Below are 19884 nucleotides of genomic sequence, written 5' to 3'. Positions count from 1 at the left end.
CACGTCTGCGTCCAGGTCTGGCTAGATTTGGCTGCAGAAACACTCAACATGACCACTCCTCACATACTTCCTTTCGCAAATGCTTATGAGGGGCCATGAAGCTTTTCCTTGCCTGCTTTGGGCCTGGCCTGAGGGGCCACCACAGAAAAGCCTGTATGAAGCATCTGTCACCATGAGGTTTGTCTCCATTTTTACTCTGCACATGAGACAGTAATAGAATTTTCTAGGCATTTCTGTGTTCAAACTCAGAACTATTAACTAGAAGCATGCTACAGTTAACAATCACCAATTTACTGTTCTTGCCAAGGCTTGATGATGTTCAAGCCTATCTAGTACAACCTCAAAAAAATTTTTTAAGAGTTAAGTAGACATCTGTTAATAAGCTTAAAAAAAAGCGGGAGGTGATGTTTGGAGGTTCTTTGCTATCAGGTGATTTAGTATTCATCTATTAAAAACTCTCAAAACTTCTAGTAGAGCCCTTCAGCTAAAGATCCCTTATATCTACATATAGTTTTTAACAGAGCTCAAAATCCTCTAAAGAAACAATGATTTAAAAAAATCTAATAAAAAATGATAGAATGATATTGTTTGGTATCCCCTCCCCACCCCCAAGATCTTATACTGTAATCGAAGAGACGGTTCTCTCTCTGCCCCGCAGCGTTCTGCGAACATAAACAGGGGCAGCCAGGATTCAGAACAAGCCTCTGCACTAGCCCCACCTCCAATCATACCCTGGGCACACACTTGTGGTGACAGCTGGAACCACGGAGGCTCGAGTTTATCATGCGCTTGTCAGGAAAGGAAAAAAGGCCCCAAATGGGGATGACGTATGACAGCCACATTAGCCTCTCCTGCCAACAGCACACACTGGACACTAAAACCCAGTTTCAGAAGAGAAGTGCTGGGACACATCTCGTGCAGGGAGCCTCTCCTGTCTTGGGAGTGACCCCAAAAGCCTTTTGGGGACTCTATACCAGGCAGTACAAAAGAAGTGCTCGCTCTCTTTAAAGCTGCCAGGAAATCACTTCCCGACCCCGACTCCTCACCTGGTGCAGTCCCACCGTCACTCTGCAGCAGCGTTCCTGTCACTTGTGCGTTGTTGGAGTTTGCTCCGGGTGCCGTGGGGGGAGGAGGCCCTGCCCCGCCCCCGAGGAGCATGCAGGATGGTGGAGGGGGCTGCCCACGTTTTAGTAACACTTTGTGGTCCTGCTGGCAACGGAATCGCGGCGGCACCTCCCGAGGCATGTAGCGGGCGGCGCTTGGCGGTTGTCCGTTCGGCACTGCCACCCTTTTGGCATTGTTGCCACCATTGACTGGTGGCGATGGAGAGCTGCCAATTGGGCTGGCGGCCGTTGGTTGGCTTAAACTTGGTTTCGTCACTTCGGGCACTGAAAGAGAGAGAGTGGGGAACGGTCTTTGAAGTCCAATACATTTTTATGAAGATTGTTTTTTGGAAAGCTTACACGAGACCAATTCCAGTAATGGATCTTCCATCCTACTGTGGGTGGACGTGGTCTTTCTAAACTCCCCTGCATCTTCAGTTTACTGGAGATCAGGCAGAGGTGGGGAGTGCGGGTGACAAGGACTCAAAGACAGCAACACCCCAGAACTCTAGTCCATTAACTAAGGGGGAGGGGGAAGCAGTCACCAGTCACTTCCCTAAATCCCTGGAAGGTTCCCTAGCAGGTCGAAGGGTACATATGGGCCCCAGGCCAAGTCCTCAGTAAAGGTTCAAGGCTCTCAGCCCAAATGCCCTTTATCCACATTCTTAAAGATTTACTTCTGAGAAACCTTTCCTGAAGTCCCTGGACTAAGTAGGCTTGGCACCTTCATTTGTGCTCTTGGAACACACTGTCCATCTTTCTTTACCACGAATTCACCATATTATATTGAAACTCGCATTTACAAGCTCCTTGCTCTCACCAGGGTAAGGACCCATCTTTCATCTTATTTTTTAGGTCCTGGCACCGAGTAGACCCCCACAGGAAACCTCAGCCCTGGAGAATCACAAAATCAATTTGGTTTGGGTTTCTACAGCTACCTAAACGCAACCACTCTTGCTTGGTACTTTGCAAATTCTGTGCAAATAGAAATGTTATAAGGTTTGGTTTTGTGGGGTTTTTTTTGCTTTTGTCAAAAAAAAAAAAAAAAAAAAAAGCCTTAAGGGTACCTTGTATATTTACTCCAACTCTTATCTAAAACAAAAATGTCACAATGTAGGCATGTTTCCTATTTACTTTAAAAAATTTAATGTTTTACCTTACTTTTAAAAGGGCAAATAGGAAGTATGGGAATGCGCAGGATGACCGTATGAAGATACAATCTGTAGGACACTCTGCAGAAGTTGAGGGCTTTGCCTCAGCCCTCCATAGAATGTTCTTCTGGATCTCGATGTCCCTTGCTTCATCCTACCAAAAGACTGTCACCCTTTCCAAGAAAATCTGCCTGGCAAACAGAGGCTGGCAATATTACAGAAACAATCGTTGAGCCTGACAGTTCGGATGATTCTGAGGTCAAGTTCCCTGACATCCAGAGTAATGTTTGGGCCAACTCCGGGGCGGTACTGCCCTGACCACTGCAATGGTGCTGGGCCAGCATGTTGCTCATTGAACCGGCTCCTTTATGAAGAGAGAGGCATCATCAGAAATCAGGGTACCCAATCTACCTCCACTGGATGTTGGGGAGTACTGGGTGTAACCAAGAAAGAAGAGTAAGAGCCTGAAGTAACTTCAAGGCAACCCCTGGTCTAACTTTAGCCAATCATGAGGGCCTTCCAGTAAGGAAGGGAGGTCAGAGGATCCACAACCTGATGAGCAGAATAAACCTATTTCTTAAGAAAATAAATTGGTCACTATATGATATTATCAATATAGTAGGTTCTGTATGACCTTACAGCAGCTGATGGGTAAAAATAACTGATAAATGAGTGCAGATGAGTTATCCAATGATTCATTTTCTCTCTGTGCTTGCAAGATTGCATAGCAGATGGCATTCCCAGTCCCCTTTCCTCTTATTATGAGAAGAAATGAGACGTCGGCAAAGGCTGCGAGGGATCTTCCCAAATGGTTTTTAGGATAGAAGGAGCTATGCTTCCACGAGGCAAGCCCTTCCATAAAAACACTAGAATCTCTACTCTACATTAACCACGTCTGTTACACACCTGGACTCATTCCCTGAAACAGAGCAAGACATAGTGAGGGCAGTCAACAGCATGGAGGTCTGAACACCCAGTTTGACTAACGTTACAACATTCACAGCATAATCAAAGAAACTTGGGTAACATGTATTGTGCAAGATTCCCTGCAAAAGTGCCTCAGAGCATTTTCCCACCATATCAGGGATAGAAGGGATCATAAATAATAAACCCTTTTTAAAAAATAAAATCAGACTACCTCTCAGCCACTTTCCTTCCAATATCGTGCTAGTCTAGGAGACTAGTCATTCAAAACTCCAGGACCTAGTCAGAAAATTTCTGAGTTATATATTAGGAGAAAACTGTGTTTCAGAACTGGTTTTTACATATTTTTTGAGAGTGTGCGCAGGGGAGGGGCAGAGGATCTGAGGAGGGTAGTGAGCCTGATGGGGGCTTGAACTCACCAACCACAAGATCATGATCTGAGCCAAAGTCGGGCGCTCAATGGACTGAGCCACCCACGTGCCCCAGAACTTGAATGAATTCTTACTCAATTGCTTTCTTACACCTTTCTGTGATTTCAAGAATTTGAAGCATTTAAAGGCCAATCAGAACTCTAGACTGGAGAGCAATGCAGCTATTAGGCAGGAGGCCCAATCCAACCTGCTTTCCAAAGTCCAAACTTAGCTCCTCCCAGAGTTAGTGTGTGCATTACAGCATGCTCCAGGATGTCAGATGCTAACAGAGGAGATGGAAATTATAAGGGAGTGGGAATTACTTTTCAGTCCCTCTTGTTTTTCTTCAGAACCTTACTGATTTGTAGGTTGTAGTGCACATTGGTTTAAAGATAAGCTGCTCAAAATAAGGGCATAATTTCTTATCTCCCAGAGAAAAGGTCAGTGGCTTAAACATGATCTCTGTAGCAAAGGGAAACAAAGACATTGTGAAAAATGCTGGGTATCTTATTTTCTAATTTCCATTCAATGACTTCCAAGAATCATTTATTTGCTCTTATGACTGAAGCTTTTTCCCTTTCCCTGTCGCCGTTATTCTCATCTTACAGTCTGAACTTCTAAATTGCCTCTATTTCTGAAAAAACTTCAATAAAATGCTACTCTTTCAGATAAAGGCATTAAGAAAAATCTGAAACAAGCAGGACCAATAAGAACTACTATCTTTAAATATCTTGATAGTACAAACACTAAAAAAACCCTTCTAGGAATTTTTTTTTCTAGTGATGAGAACTTTTTTGTTCTAGAAAGAGAGAGAGAGAGAATGCGTGCATGCACACACACGCGCGAGCAGGGGAGAGGGGCGGGGGGGTGGGGAGTGGAGAGAATCTCAAGCAGGCTCCATGCTGAAGCATGGAGCCCTGTGCAGGGCTGATCCCACGACCCTGGGATCGTGACCTGAGCTGAAATCAAAAGTCGAACACTCAACCAACAGAGCCACCCAGGCACCCCTAGAAATGTTTTATTAAAGGTAGCAGTTAAAACACATACAAGCCCTAGAAAATACATTATTTTCAACTGAAAATTTCTTGGTAAATAATCATTAGTTACAATGCAACACCACAAGAATCTCAGACTGAGGACACACAGACAGTGGCTGCTGTGCACTGAGGAGTTCTCAGTCATCTCTGAGCACTGCCTCCATTTCTTTACCTTCTACTCACTCCTCAGACTCCATGCACATTGGCTTTTGCCCTGAACATCTCCCTGGGAACTCTTCTCATTCAACAACTAGTGATCTTCATTGTCAGTCTAATGGACACTTGTTGGACCTTCTCTTGACTTTTCTGCAACTTCGGACACTATTGGCCATATCCTCCCTCTGCTTTTGTGAGAGCTGCTGAGACCCACTCCAGCCAGCTCTTCACTCCTCCTTTCTCTCTTCCTTTGTGGGTTCTTACACTCTTGGTCAGGGCTCAGAAGACTTTTTCTGTAACGGGCCAGACAGTAAATATTTTAGGTTTTGCTGGCCATACAGTCTTGGTTGTGACGACTCTACTGTGAGTATAGGCAAAAGCAGCCACAGACCATGCGCAAACGACAGAGTGTGGCTGTGCGCCATACAACCGTACTAATCACACTAAAGTATAAATTTCATACCACTCTCACTGTCACAAAATATCATTCTTTTATAATTTTCCTAACCACTGAAAAAACGTAAAAAAAATTCCTAGCTCATGGGCAATACAAAAACAGGAGGAGAGTCAGATCTGTTTGGAGGGTGGTAGCTGGCCACCTCCTAATCAGAGTTGTAAGATGGCACCTGAATTTGGTTATGAGTTGTATCTTTTATTTTATTTTTTTTTAAGGTTTATTTATTTTTGAGAGAGAGAGACAGAGTGCAAGCAGGGGAGGGGCAGAGAAAGGGAGACACAGAATCTGAAGCAGGCTCCAGGCTCCAAGCTGTCAGCAGAGCGCCTGACGCGGGGCTCGAGCACCCAAACTGTGAGATCATGACCCGAGCGAAAGTTGGACGCTCAACCGACTGTGCCACCCAGGCGCCCCTAGTTATGTCTTTTTAAAAGATCTGAACGTGAAGGTGGGGCCTACACTCTTCCCACATTTAAGTTACTTGAGTACAAATTCTCCCACGCTCACACTTTATCATGTATGCCCAAGTGTTTCCCAAATCACTACCTCCAACTCAGATTGCTTTCACCCTTTTTCTCCTTACTCTCAAACTTGTTCCCCAGCTCTCCCCATTATCTCCTAGTTCAAGAAACAGAGTCATCACCCAACCAGCTCCTCTCGTCAGAAACCTAAAAGTCGTCATTATCTGATCGTCATTACACTGCACTGAACCAAAACATCTCTCCAATGCCTTCCTTCCTCCTCTCTATCACCACCGCTCCTAACCAGGTTCAAGCCCTCATTACCTCTCATCTGGACTATTCTGTGGCCATCTATCTGAACCACACGCCTTATACCTCACATTTGTTCACTTTCAAGTGGCAGCCAGAAGCATCTCTGAACAAATGGCGCCCACCTTAGTGTTAAAGAATACAGAGGTGTTTCTGCAAGGTGTGAGGGATACTGCGAGTCCTTTCGTTTGTAAATTATTTACTTGGAAGGAAAAACCCACCTCAGATCTTAATAAATTAGAGTAGACTCAAGGTTATCCCAACCACCACCAGCCACTCCTAAATATGCCTTCTGGGGTAGACTCAGAAGACAGAGTCGTGGCCAATGTACCAGGTATGCCGATGGGAAGGTGCTGCCCTTCAGCTGTGCCCCAGTGGGGTAAAGGTCACGGAATTGCTGCTGCGGATGATAATACCTAAAAATCTCAACTTATATCGGGCTGGAGGCTTTTCCCTGTTGCTTTGACTCTCACCATCAGTACTTTCGGTAGCAGAATAAGTGTCACTGAACAAAACATCCGACAGACATTTACCAAGAGACTGCTAAGCGTCAGGCACCAGAGCCCTTCAAAGCTTTGAAGACCACTCCCTGAGCTTCCTCACGTAGGAACACTTCCCCTGGGGGGAGACATTCCTACATGTTTAACCCTTGCAAATATGACACAGGTTCAAATTTATTGACCAAATTTATTGACCCAAACCGCACAGGCTCCACAGAAGTCGATCTCTTTCTTTCCACGGTGTGGTGCCCATTACAGAACTGCAGATCCCTTCCTAGATGCTGTACTCCTACTAATGCCACTTAAGGTCAGCTTAATTTTTATAAATCAGTCATTTCGTACTGATAACTGCACCATTAAGCCAACCATGACCCTAGCAGCTTTTTCACGAGGCAAAATTGCTATGTCCAGACCCCTCCAGTGTACAGCCTACCCTAATCTTACCTTCATCCCTGTTATACCTGGTCTGTTACATCAACACCACAGCCTCTTGAGATCCTTTTTTAACTTTTTAAATTATTTTTTAAACGTTTACTTATTTTGAGGCAGGGAATGTGGGCATGCGCACAAACAAGTGGGGGAGGAGCAGAGAGAGAGAGAATCCCAAGCAGGCTCTGTGCTGTCAGTGCAGAGCCCAATGCGGGGCTCGATCTCATGAACGGTGAGATCATGACCTGAGCCAAAATCAAGAGTCAGACGCTTAACTGACTGAGCCACCCAGGCGCCCTGACTCTTGCAGTTCGAACTCCAACATCCAACAAAGCCTCTACCTTAAGTGCTGTGTACTGTTTGCAGGCCAGTAGGTCCACATGTCTTCACAGAACCTCCACTTGAAATCCCGCCCTATTCTCCAGAATTCTGTGTTTTTGTTTTGTTTTTTTAAATACTGGAAGGTAAAGACAGAACGTATAAGGAATCCACTTTTTCTCTGAAATACGGACAAATCTGATCTCAGTCCTCTGTGCAAACAGAGACTTGGCACCAACACAGCCGTTTTTCTTACAGGGTCTACTGGGGAAAGAGGGACAGATGCAGAGTTACGGGAAGACTGCCTGAGGAAGGCGTCATCTTTGGGAAGAGGAAAAGGACCCAGAAACATCAGCTGAGGGAAGTGAAGCAGGGGATTTAGAGTGCAGACAGGCTCTTGGAACAAACATAAAGATGTGGTTGAAGTGGGGTAAAAAATCAGAAAGGTCAGGCCCAGTGCTAGGCCGTGTCTTCATATAACCTCCACTTGAAATCCTGTCCTAGTCTCTCCAAAATCTGCATTTTCCCTCTCCTTCTACTTACGGTCTAATATACTCCAGAGATCATTTTTATTTTTACTCTGTTTTCTCCGTGGTTCTACTAACTACATTCCTTAGGAGACCTGAAACAGGTGCTCATCTTTCTTTAGGATTATTTTACTTTAATTTTTTCATGGGGGTGTGGGTGGGGGTGGGGTGGGAAGAGTATGGAAACTGTGAGGCTGTATTCGATTTTATGGTAGGTATGAGAAAGATCCTAACTGGAAAGAAAATTCAGTAGTAAGTAGAAAAGAAAGTTTGATTTTTAAGATTTTGGTAGAGTTCCGGAAGAGGAATGCGTTTCTGAGAACAGACCTAGAGAAAAAAAAATCTGAGAAAGAATGCCTTAATGGATTTTCGATTTTCCAACAGAAACACCACGTACCATACAGGGCAACTTGCTTCCACAGCTTAGCTGGGACGTGGCTTCATGAACATTAAGAGTTGTGGCCAGGCCCAGGAACCAAACCACCATGTTCCAACAACCACAGAGCCTGGAATTTCCAGGAAAATGCTAATTTTCTCATCTGTTGTCCCCATAAATCATCAAAAAGGCCTATTAATATAAATACTATGTGCCCAAATCCTTTCCTAGACAGTATGTTGGTCTAGAAAATATGGACACTATACCACTATCAAGAACTCTATTTTTATGGTAAAGTATAACTTGGATTTCAAACAAGTAATTTATAAACACACTTCCAAATAAAGCCCACTTCTGGGTTGGTACTGCCTGAAAATACAAGGGAAGAACACTGTTCTAAGTAATTAAGATAATCGTAACTAATAATAATGTTTATCGGTTTATTTTCTAAATCACTACAAGGTCCTAGACTACATTCTCCCTGAAAGTGCCTTTTGGTTAGAAATACATTACAGTAATGTCTAGACATCTGAGAATTTGTTTCCCAGAACTAAGTTTCCTTACAAACTAGCACGGTCTTTATTAGTTCTCCATCACTGTGTGACAGGCTTTGGCCTGGTGGTCCAATAATAGAAAATAAAACAATGAAGACACCAATCATTAGAAGGCCTCCCATCACATCTTGGCTGATCCATCATCCTGACTTTCCTCTGAGTTATCACAGTGCTATGTGATTCCCTTCATCTGGGGTAGTGGTTTTCAACCTGGGACATGTCCTGGGGGCACCTGTAGAGCTTCTCAAAATACATCTGCCAGGGCTGTGGCCTGAGACCATGAAGATCTGGGAGGAGGTCCATGCTTGTGTACTTTGACGAGTCTATGCAAAAGATTTTATTAAGTACCCTAGTTGAGAACCACACATTTAAGTGGGCAAGGATAGGAGCTAGAATATTGGTCTCAATTCTACCATCCTGAAAGGGAACCGACCAAAACGTGGCCAGCACCAGACAAGACTGCATAATCAAAATTAACATTAGAAAGAGAGATCTGAAAACACAGAGACCATTAGGTTGAGGATGACGTGAGGAACATCTATCTGCTTCTGTTTATAATACATCAATCACTATTTTGCAACAGAGTTAAAATGCATTATTTAAAAAAAAAAAGCATATTCCAGGCTCTAGCTCAGAAGACCATGTGACTATCCTAGACATAACACTCCCTTTTAGGCTCAATGCATGTCATGGATCAAGATGATTAAAAATCCTCTGCAATGTGCATCTGTAAATTAGGGGCTAGTGTCTTGCTTGAAAAGGTTCAGTTCAAAATCATGACCCATATACTTTCCAAACAAGGTATTAATCTTTTTTGCCTCCTAAAAAAAATTAAGGCCAACCAGAAACACTACTTTCAATTTATCATTACTGCTCTTCAGTGGCCGCAAACAACCAATTTAATTACTCTGCCCCCACTCTCACTAATTGAGTGGATTGGAGGCTGAGTTGGCAAGAATGTAAAATCTAAACACAGAAGGTTCCAACAACTTCAAAAGGAAAAAAAAAAAAACAATCTTACCTTTGGTTTTTTGTTCCGTGACCTGAAAAATAAACGAACAGACATAAGTGAATGAGATTTATTTTCTAGTTTGATATTATAAGACTACTTTAATTCTGATAACTCAAGTAATTCAAGCTGTCAGACACACAGGCATAGTTCAAATCCAGAAAGAAAAAAGACAAACAAAAAAACACACCAAGAGTCAGTTCGGGCATCCTTTTATAAAGACAACGGCCATATGTCCAGTTACAACTTACATGACCATAATTATGAAGGACACTAAAAATTAAAACCAGAAGCATTCCACTCTCATTAAATGATGAAGTATCTGTACCAGGAATGCTGTTTGTCATTTTGATGATCTGACTAGAAAGCAAATGGATGTAGCCTAGAAATGAAATTAGCCACAGAGACAAAAAGGTTACCCTAGGAGTATGGACTCAAACACTTGATCTCAAATCTAGAAAGCAAAAGTTCAAGGGCCCATCATCAGACGTACCAGAGGCCATGGCAGGAAGGCAGGATTTAAAACCAAGCCATGCCACTTCCTGGCTGTGTGATCTGTTTTCTATTCATCTGTTGAATGGAGATAATAATAGTATCTCCATACAAAGGGTTATTATAAGGATTAAACTGGATATCCTATGCCAATGCTCATAAATGTTTGTTATTTTTAATCAAAGTTCATGGAAAAAGTATGATATACAGCAATGGATGAAATATGTAAATTTTGGACAAATAAAGATTGCTTTGTTGAAAGTATTTCTTTACATAGTAACTAACACCTCTATGGAAGTGATTGACCTAAAAGATTGGATAGGCTGAATAGAAAAATGGGTTTTTAGAGAGTTTGGAAATGATGATTAGGAGCCACACGGAAAACTGCTTCTGCTAGTAAGAGAGGAAAATAAAGGAGGACACCTAATTATACATGCCCTATAATATTAAAACAAAACCACAAAAGGTCATGCGTAAGAAAAACATCCAAAAGGAAATGCGCCAGAATTCTAATAGGGCTTATAATTACCACCACCACCACCATCACCATCATCGTAATTGAGATCATGCATGATTTTGACTCCCTTTTCCCAAATGTTAATCTTTTAATGGTTCTCTGACTTTGTAATAGAAAAGAAGATGTTTGATTATTTGTGGTTGGTAGGCATGCCAAGTTACTCCTCTGGGCGCTCATGAAAACTTGTCCATCTTTGGAGGGTACGTCCTGTAGCTAACCAGCCCACTTCATAGTGGATTGCATCACAGCATTGCCAGACTGAGTTAAATGATCTGGTTGTATGACCTCCTGGAGCATTCCTTACATTCTTGCACTAAAAGCCAAGCTAATTCTACTGTAGTGAATTTGTAGTAGACAGCACCTTAAAATGTGTTTCCTTGTACTAATTATTACAGAGCTCAAGTCTACTGTGCAATTCTTCTAAAACTCCATTTAACCAAGAATGAACTGATTTGTCTCCACATACCAATTCCTTAATGCAGTTTAAATTTTATAATATTATAAATATTTCTTAGAACGCCATTTTGAAGATCAAGTTATACAGGAAGTCAATGCTTTCCCCAGCTGTAAGTGACAAACCCAAATAATGTCAAATGTGTCTTACAATGTGGTTTCTGTTAAAAGAGCTGTCCTCCAGACGGTGAAAGGCTGGATGATCAAAGCATGTGTTCTGCCAACACTAAACAATGATTCTTTTGCAGCGTCAGCTTAATGAATGTGAACGGAATCCTTCCTTGACACCTTTCTCATGAATGAAAATCGAACACAGTTTACTCAGTGATGGCTCTAGAAAGAGCAAACTGCTCATGAGAAAAGCTCAAGTTTAATGTCTGTGTGGAAATAATTTAACTTAAAATAAAAGTCAATTCTTCAAGACAATTACATTGCCAGCACTCATTCTTGACCATTGATTTATTAAACAAATATTTTTTTGAGTCACTCTCATGTACCAGGCACTGACTGCCCTACTTCCTGGAAATACAAATAGGGAATAAAACCTTGCGACACTTAGAGTCAGTCAGTCAAACAGGGAAGCAGACAGGAAGAGATTATAAAGCACGAGGGTAAGCAGCGAGAAGGATGTGGAAGCACCACAAATGGTGCTGATTGAATAAATGAATGACCGTGTAATAGAACCTCTGGCACATTCTCTACAATTCTTTGCATCATAGCACATTTTATGCCTCCTAGTTGAGGCGCTGTCTCTACAATAAGGTTGGAAACCACGAAGACAATCACATGGTAAGCTTTGTACTCTTCCTTAAAACTGCTAAATCAGAACTTAACTCTGAAATTACACGATGGTTCAGTCTGATAAAACAATATCCAAGGCCACATGTTGGCCTGGATCTTGTGACAGCCAATCTAGAACATTTCTGAACAAAAATGATTGGGTTTTCATTGTTCACAACTAACCAATTGAAATTTTAGTTATGGTGATTTTCCTCTTTGCCACAACTTCTGAACCAGTTCTTAATGCAGATGTAAGTACAGAGGGAGATTGTCCAGCTGTATATTTTTAGGGGCACTTGGGTGGTTCAGTTGGTTAAACATCTGACATCAGCTCACTTCACGATCTAGCGGTCTGTGAGTTACAGCCCTGCGTCGGGCTCTGTGTTGTGAGTGCAGAGACCACTACAGATCCTGTTACCCTCTCCCTCTGCCCCTCCCCTACTCTCTCCCTCTCCTAAAAATAAATAAACATTACATTTTTATTTTTTACTTTTTAATGTTTATTTATTTTTGAGAGAGAGAAAGAGACAGAGACAGAGTGGAGAGGGGCAGAGGGAGAGAGAATCCCAAGCAGACTCTGTGCTGATCAGGACTTGAACTCACAAACCGTGAGATCATGACCTGAGCTGAAACCAATAGTCAGACGCTTAACCGACTGAGCCACCCAGGTGCCCCCAATCCCAATTTGCTCTTGAGTAAACCCACACCATCTTGTATTTCAAATCATTTTTCTACTAGTGGGATCCACAGCAAAAGTTTACAGATGCATATATTATAAATCACTCCCAGATACTGATATTTTCCAGTTGAGAAACACTGTTACCTAAGTGAAGAATGTAGACTGTCTAGTGCCTGAAATAATCCCTCCATTTGGTATCTTCTTGTTACCAGCCTTTGCTCAAGTTTACCAAGGTCCAGCCTATGAATCATACATCCATACAGACTGTAAAACCCAATTCTTATACTAACTTAGTTGACGAAATGTAAATGCCCTAGAGGAAAGAAAGCCTTTGCTGAGGTTCACTCTCTACCATTCTGGTAACACCCTGTATAGTTGGTGGACCTGCTTATCGCAACCTCAAAATGTGAAATGGGGCTGTGTCCTTAAAGGGAAGTAAGTTTGAAAAAGGCCTCTGGGTTGTCCTCTGGCGTCTTTATTCAGACTCTTCACTGACATTGTAGACAATTCTAACAAGCTCAGATTAGAAGCAACACATTAGAAGTAGGTACCCTGAGAGCATGAGGGTGAGATGGTGAGCACACCACTATGAATAGAAACAGAAGCACAATTAAAGACAAGACTCTAAAGAGTGCACACAGCAGTCTATTATAACACCAAACAATAACGAGTATTACTTATAATTAAGTCATGAAGAAAAGATAAAATTACACTCTGTATGTTTAATGTGGCAGGGTCACATGCAATTCAATTCAGAAAATATTTCCAGTATGATTTCTTTAGGCTGGGACTTATAAATGATCTAGTTCAAAAGTTCAGAAAACTGAATTATGGGAATATACGCTATAGCCCAGAATGCTGAGAAAACTTCTGGTGTCCCTTAAAGCCTACATCGGTTTGTGTCCAACTGTCTGCCTTGAGTCTGTTCTAAATCTAGAGTTCCCTCTGAACCCTGTAACAGTTTCTACCTCCCTAAACTGAGCTTCAATAACCTGCCACTGTAGCAGGGACCCTCGAACCTGCCCCACAGCAATGTCCTGCTTCCCAAGTGCTCTGTGTAGTGGTAACAAGAACTGGAGAAAAATCACTTTACCTCCAAAAATGGCACAAAAGTCGCCTGGGTGGCTCAGTCGGTTGAGTGTCCGACTTCAACACAGGTCATGATCTTGGGGTCTGTGAGTTCGAGCCCCGCATCAGGCTCTGTGCTGACAGCTCAGAGCCTGGAGCCTGCTTCGGATTCTGTGTCTCCTCCTCTCTCTGCCCCTGCCCTGCTCACGCTCTGTCTCTGTCTCTCTCTTTCAATAATAAATAAACGTTAAAAAAAAAAAAAATGGCACAAAAGCAGGCCTGCCGAGCCAGAGCCCAAGTCAGGCAATGCTAAAGAATGGGGAGGTGGGGGAAATAAGATTAGACAAGGGCGGGGCCTGCAGGACAGACACTGAAGCAGAGGACAGCACCCTGGGTCAAGCATGTCAACTAAGACCTGTCAGATGGCAGCAGTGAGATGTAGGTCTTTTCCTTTTAGCCTCTCTCCTTCCCTAAGCAAGCTCCTCAAAGCCACACAATACCATCTCCCCCAAAGCTTGAAGCAGGCCCACTGGCCTGTGAGGGAGGTTTCTTTATGGAATTATCAGAAGGTGGTCTTGTACAGATGACCATGCTGGAGAGGAACCAAAAGGAGAACACTGGGGTGAACTACAGAGACACTTGAAAAGCTAGTTTATAAGCTGACCTAAGAAAATGGAGATTAACTGTGATACGAGTAAGGACATTTGACAAGAATTTAAGTGGCAGGGACTCACTTGCCTTTCTTCATACTGTATACTGGTGTTCTCATTAAATCAGCTGCAGGATTATTGAGTATTCTGTGGTGACAAATGTACATCTTTAACTCCCACTTTCTAATCATAAAACTTCCAAGTGAACAAAGCAAGCAGCATTATTAAGATGTCAGGTATCCCACCCAAGGCAGTTACTTATTCTAGATGCTTGGTGGATGTAAAGACAGACTTAAGTCATTAAACTCACCTTCTGAGTGGCTTCTTTTTTCTTTTTATCCTCTTTCTTCCTTTTCTTGTCTTCCATTAACTGTTCTTCCCTTTCTTGCTCCTTCTCTCTGTTAAAGTAATGTCACACCAGAAGGTTAACATTTATATTCACAGTCTATTTGTGTAGCAAATTCAATGCTTGTAGACGGTATGCAAAACAGGCCATCTCTGTGACTGAGCAGAACACGGTATTTTACTTAAACTAAGAGGATGCATAAAACTCACCACATTCAGTTATCCCCATATTTTGGTTTGTTATCTTTTCTGCAAAGTAGGGCTTCAAGTTTGGTTTCAAAGAAGCCCATTAAAGCGAGCTTTACAATATCCTCCTAAAAGAACACACACACACACACACACACACACGTATTTCCACTCAGCAAAAAACCGGATTTGAATGTGGTAACATCCAGTTGGTTCTGGAGATATTCCTGGATTCCATAGATTTATAGAACTCTTAGTACTTGGTCTTAAAAGTACAAGTAGAAAACACATAAAATACAGCAATAATAATGTCAAAGAAAAAGGAATATATTTTATGAAAGGCAAAAATTCTTCACAAATAATACAGAATATATAAATTCACTTATGGTACACAAATATCTATCACAATTTAGGTATTCTCCCCTGACATCATCAGAATGGTGACTATAAAATTCTATGTTCTATATTCTGTATTTTTCTTCTACATTATTAATATTGTATGTTTTACATGTTCTCTACTTGTGTTTTTAAGGCAGGTACCATGTGTCCTATAAATCCATGTATTCCTCACCAAGTGACTTCACAGTTGCATCTTGCTGAACACCTGAATTGAGACAACCAGGTTTTGCTGCCCTCAATTAGAACAAAAGTCATATGTAGAATTGAGACAAACAGGTTTTGCTGCCTTCAATTAGAACAAAAGTCATACGTAATACTAAAGATTCTAGTTAAAGAAATGTGCTGGAATGTTAAGAAATTAATATAATGTAATGCCTCACATCTGAAAAGTACGTTCAGAAAGTAATACTTATTCTCTTATGGAACATTCTAATATATATTTGAATATAATGCATATGGTAAGCTGCCAACTTTTACTCTCTATGTATCAAATAGGAAGAATGCATTGCAAAACTACTGCTGTTACTTCAGAGCTCAAGGCAGGAAATCCTGATGCCATGCGTCCTGAATTTCAGAGCTGGAAGGAGACTCAGAGCTCTAGTTCCCGGTGCCCCCAAATACTGAACAGATACTTGTGATTTTAGGTGACCCAACACATCAAACTCATCGTTTGCAGACGTGGCAAAAATCACAGGGACAGTTCTGGAAGGAATCACTTTTGGGGAATGTAACCACTCAGCCTGTACAAAGGAACTGAGGACCAACAATGAAGTTGGCTCTCGTCAACAGATAAATAATGCTTTATTTATAGAAAACAAGAACTAAACAACAACGACAACAAAATAGGTGTTTTACCCATGTATCGAGCTTTCTGTGGTTCTGTTCACATTGACAAACATTGGCCTTTCTCCTTCTGTGCCTCTGGCATAAATATACAAAATCCTAATGTGCACAATTCACACTCCGAAGGTAACTTCAATGAAAACTTTAAAAATATAACCAAGGGGGCGCCTGGGTGGCTCCATTGGTTAAGCATCCGAATTCAGCTCAGGTCATGATCTCGTGGTTCGTGAGTTCGAGCCCTGCATGGGGCTTGCTGCTGCAGAGCCTGCTTCAGATCCTCTGTTTCCCTCTCTCTCTGCCCCTCCCCTGCTCACGCTCTCTCAAAAATAAATAAATATTTAAAAAAATAAAAATAAAAACACAAACAAGGAAGAGATTTTATTTTAATTCCCTTAGGTTGAATACTGGATTTCTCTGGAGTCAGAATGTGTGCACATCAGTCTCAGGGTGAAGCTCTTGGTGAAAATCCACTTACAGCACTGCACTACTTTAAGAACACGGCTTTATGAAAATTGGCAAGATGGATGTTGACCATCTAAGGTAGGCTGGCCACAGATCCTGTTGTATTTGGCTCCCGGAGCCTCTTGCTTCCTCTGGCTCCAAGTGGGAGAAGATGGCGTTCCTCATGACCCAGTTACTGTGACTTGGTGCCTATATTTTACAGTGCAACAGACTACAGAAAAAGAGCAACCACAGTCTAAAAATCTGGTTAAATATTCGATGCTCTAAAAAGCAGTGAAGTGCAATTTCTAGGTCTATTCTACAAAGTTTATTTTAAAAATGCAATGTAAAAAAAAAAAAGTAAGTCTTTAATGAAACACATTCTTAAAAACAACTAACCTTTTCAAGTATTTTTTCCTATAAACAGGTAATTCAGAGAAAGGAACTGAAATTCATGTTCACTACAAGCAGATTTACTTCCAAAACAAATATTTTTCAAAGCTTTCCAGGAGACAGGCTGTGCTTTCACCCTGATCTTTTACTGCTTATATTGGTAGAATTGAGTTTTCTCTTTAGATTTCACTTCCTTAGGAACAATTTATTTTCCCAAACCAGACCTGACTTACAAACCTGCCATTCATTTAATAATGAATCAAAAAGTACAGAGTTCACCTTTCTTCTTCCTTTTAAATGTTTGTTTATTTTTGAGAGAGAGAGAGACAGAGCATGGGAGGGGAGGGGCAGAGAGAGAAAGAGACACAGAATCTAAAGCAAGCTCCAGGCTCTGAGATGTCAGCACAGGGCTTGACGTGGGGCTTGAACTCACGAACCGCGAGGTCATGACCTGAGCCGAAGTGGGACACTCAACTGACTGAACCATCTAGACACCCCAAGTTCATCTTTCTTCTAAATCAGTTGTGCTCTATCTTGGCTGCACATTAGCATCTTTGGGGAGCTTTAAAATATCCCCATGCTGAACCAGAGCCCAAGAAGGCAAAGCAGGTACCCACGTGGGGAAGGTAATGGTTACATACAGAGGAACTGATCAATAAATAAATACATTAATGATGATGACAATCAGGTTTATCACTGTTGAAAAAGGTAGTTACCAAAATGGAAAGGGAAAAGTCTCAAAAGAGTCCTGTGGGCCTGGATCAGAATTAGCTATTGGCATCAACTCATGGTTTTTAATATATAGAGACAGACATAACAATAAACATGGATATAATTTTGTGAGCCCACCTGTGTGTATATTCCTTCATGTATGCAAGCACACGTGCGCGCGCGCGCGCTCTCGCGCGCGCGCGCGCTCTCTCTCTCTCTCTCTCTCTCTCTCTCTCTCTCTCTCTCTCCTTAGCTCTATTACTGAGAGGGCTTGGGAACAAGCAACCCAAATAGCAATGAACACAACTAGTACCCAGACTCTGGCTTCTAAATACCATTCTTAACTAAAAGAACTAGAGTTCTTTTTTTAAAAAAGCTAATTTGGGGCTAGAAGAAAGAAAGTACAAAATGAAAGAGGAATGCTTGTTGCCCAGAAGCAAGGAAAAGTTCAACAAATGATGTGGCATGTCAAATGCTTGCAGATACCAATGTGAAGGGGTTCCTACAAGCTAAACCTGGGGCAATATGAGCATAAAAATAATGATGGTAAGAAATCTTAAGTCATTGTATACAACAGGAAAACATGAGTTCATCCAGATAGAAATAAGTATATAAGTTAAAGGTGAAAGGAATGGAATATTCACATAGTTTGAAAGTGTCTCCCTGTAAAAATACTTATTAATCAAAAAGGAGAAAAGAATAATTACACAGAGGAGAAGCCTGGCAGACATCACCTTAATCAAGTAAAATACATGAACATCATCATAATGGAATAAATTGAAATCATGAGTTACGTGATTAGATACTCTGAGAACACAGAATTTCTTCTATGATATTCTTTTCAAATATGTACAATCTGAATATCATCATGATGAAATGTCAGAGAACCTCAAGTTGAGAGGCATTTTGCCAAATGTTCTGCAATCTTCAAAAGTTTCAAGATCACTGAATCAAGGAAACAGAAGGAGACCAACAAGACATAATAACCAAATGCAAAGTGTGATCCTTTTGCTATAAAGGCCATTACTGGGGTATCAAATCCTGAGTAGGGGCTACAGATTAAATGGTAGTAATGTATCAGTGTTTTGTTTTGTTTTGATGGTTGTTTTTGTGGTTATATACAGGGGAATGTTCTTGGTTTTTTTAAAAAATACACTAAAGTATAGGGGAAAGGGATGCAGGTGGTGGGACAATGGGATAGTAATTTTTCCTAAACGATTCAGGAAAAGTGTTATTGTTTTTAACACACTTGCAACTTTTCTCTAAGTTCAAGATTGTCCCCCCACCCCTCACCCCCACCAAAATCAACAAAACCATTACCAGGGTAGCACCCCAGACCCACTACATTGAAATCTCTGGGGAAGGGGGTGCCCGGGTGGCTCAGTCAGTTAAGCATCTGACTTCAGCTCAGGTCATGATCTCATAGTTTGTGGGTTTGAGCCCTGCATCAGGCCCTACGCTGACAGCTCAGAGCCTGGAGCCTGCTTCTGTGTCTCCCTCTCTCTCTGCCCCTCCCTCACTTGTGCTCTCGCTCTCTCTCTCTCTCTCTCTCTCTCTCTCTCTCAAAAATAAATAAACTTAAAAAAAAAAATCTCTGGGGAGAGAACCATTGCTCTAAATTCTCGTGTTTAAGCCTACACTGTAAAAGGTATTTACACCTCAAAAATCAAACCTCCCATCCAGCAATCAAATACAAGCGTCAGATGACTAGCTTGTTCCCACTTAACTATCAACTACTTCCAAGTCTGAAAGGAGAAGAAATCATTCATATTCTCCCTCAGCCCTAAATACACAGCCAGATGCTAGTGCAAACACTGAAATCTAGAATAAATCTAGAATAGTAAAAAGCCAAAACTTCTTTTAAGAATGTCTAAGGTGAAGATAATACAACAGTTGCCTTCTTTCTTTCTTTTTCTACAATAACCATTAATTGAAAGAAGTAGAAATAACTTTTTTTTAGAAAGGCAATACTTGAATAAAGGGGAAAATACCCAATATTCACCTAAGCGAGGCAGAAGAGGACTCCCGTCCTGCTCACAAGTCCAGAACACTGAAGAGCAGTGGTGCTGACATTACTAAAAACCTGTTGCATCACACATTCAAAAGCTCCGGAATGTCTAGGACCACCACACAGGGCAAGTTACGGACGGTGCCATCTGGGCAACTCCCCAGAGCTCACATTCAAGGCCATGCACACTGCAGTTCCAAC

At 41.7% G+C, this 19884-nt stretch overlaps 1 protein-coding gene across 7 annotated transcripts in view; it reads right to left on the bottom strand.

The window, feature by feature from the left end:
- TNRC6B (trinucleotide repeat containing adaptor 6B) overlaps positions 1-19884 on the bottom strand; it is a 256314-nt gene that overhangs the window by 62222 nt on the left and 174208 nt on the right. For all 7 annotated transcript variants that reach the window (XM_011284235.4, XM_023257506.2, XM_045062410.1 and 4 more), the window contains 3 exons: positions 14668-14755; positions 9731-9752; positions 1047-1388 (listed from right to left, as the gene is read on the bottom strand). In XM_011284235.4, coding sequence (XP_011282537.1) covers positions 1047-1388; positions 9731-9752; positions 14668-14755 — 452 coding nt within the window. The remainder of the gene's footprint in view (positions 1-1046; positions 1389-9730; positions 9753-14667; positions 14756-19884) is intronic.

This window comes from Felis catus, chromosome B4 (genome assembly GCF_018350175.1).
Source record: "Felis catus isolate Fca126 chromosome B4, F.catus_Fca126_mat1.0, whole genome shotgun sequence".
Lineage (NCBI taxonomy): Eukaryota > Metazoa > Chordata > Mammalia > Carnivora > Felidae > Felis > Felis catus.
The sequence above is the reverse complement of the archived record's forward strand: the minus strand, read 5'-3'. Positions and strand labels throughout refer to the sequence as shown.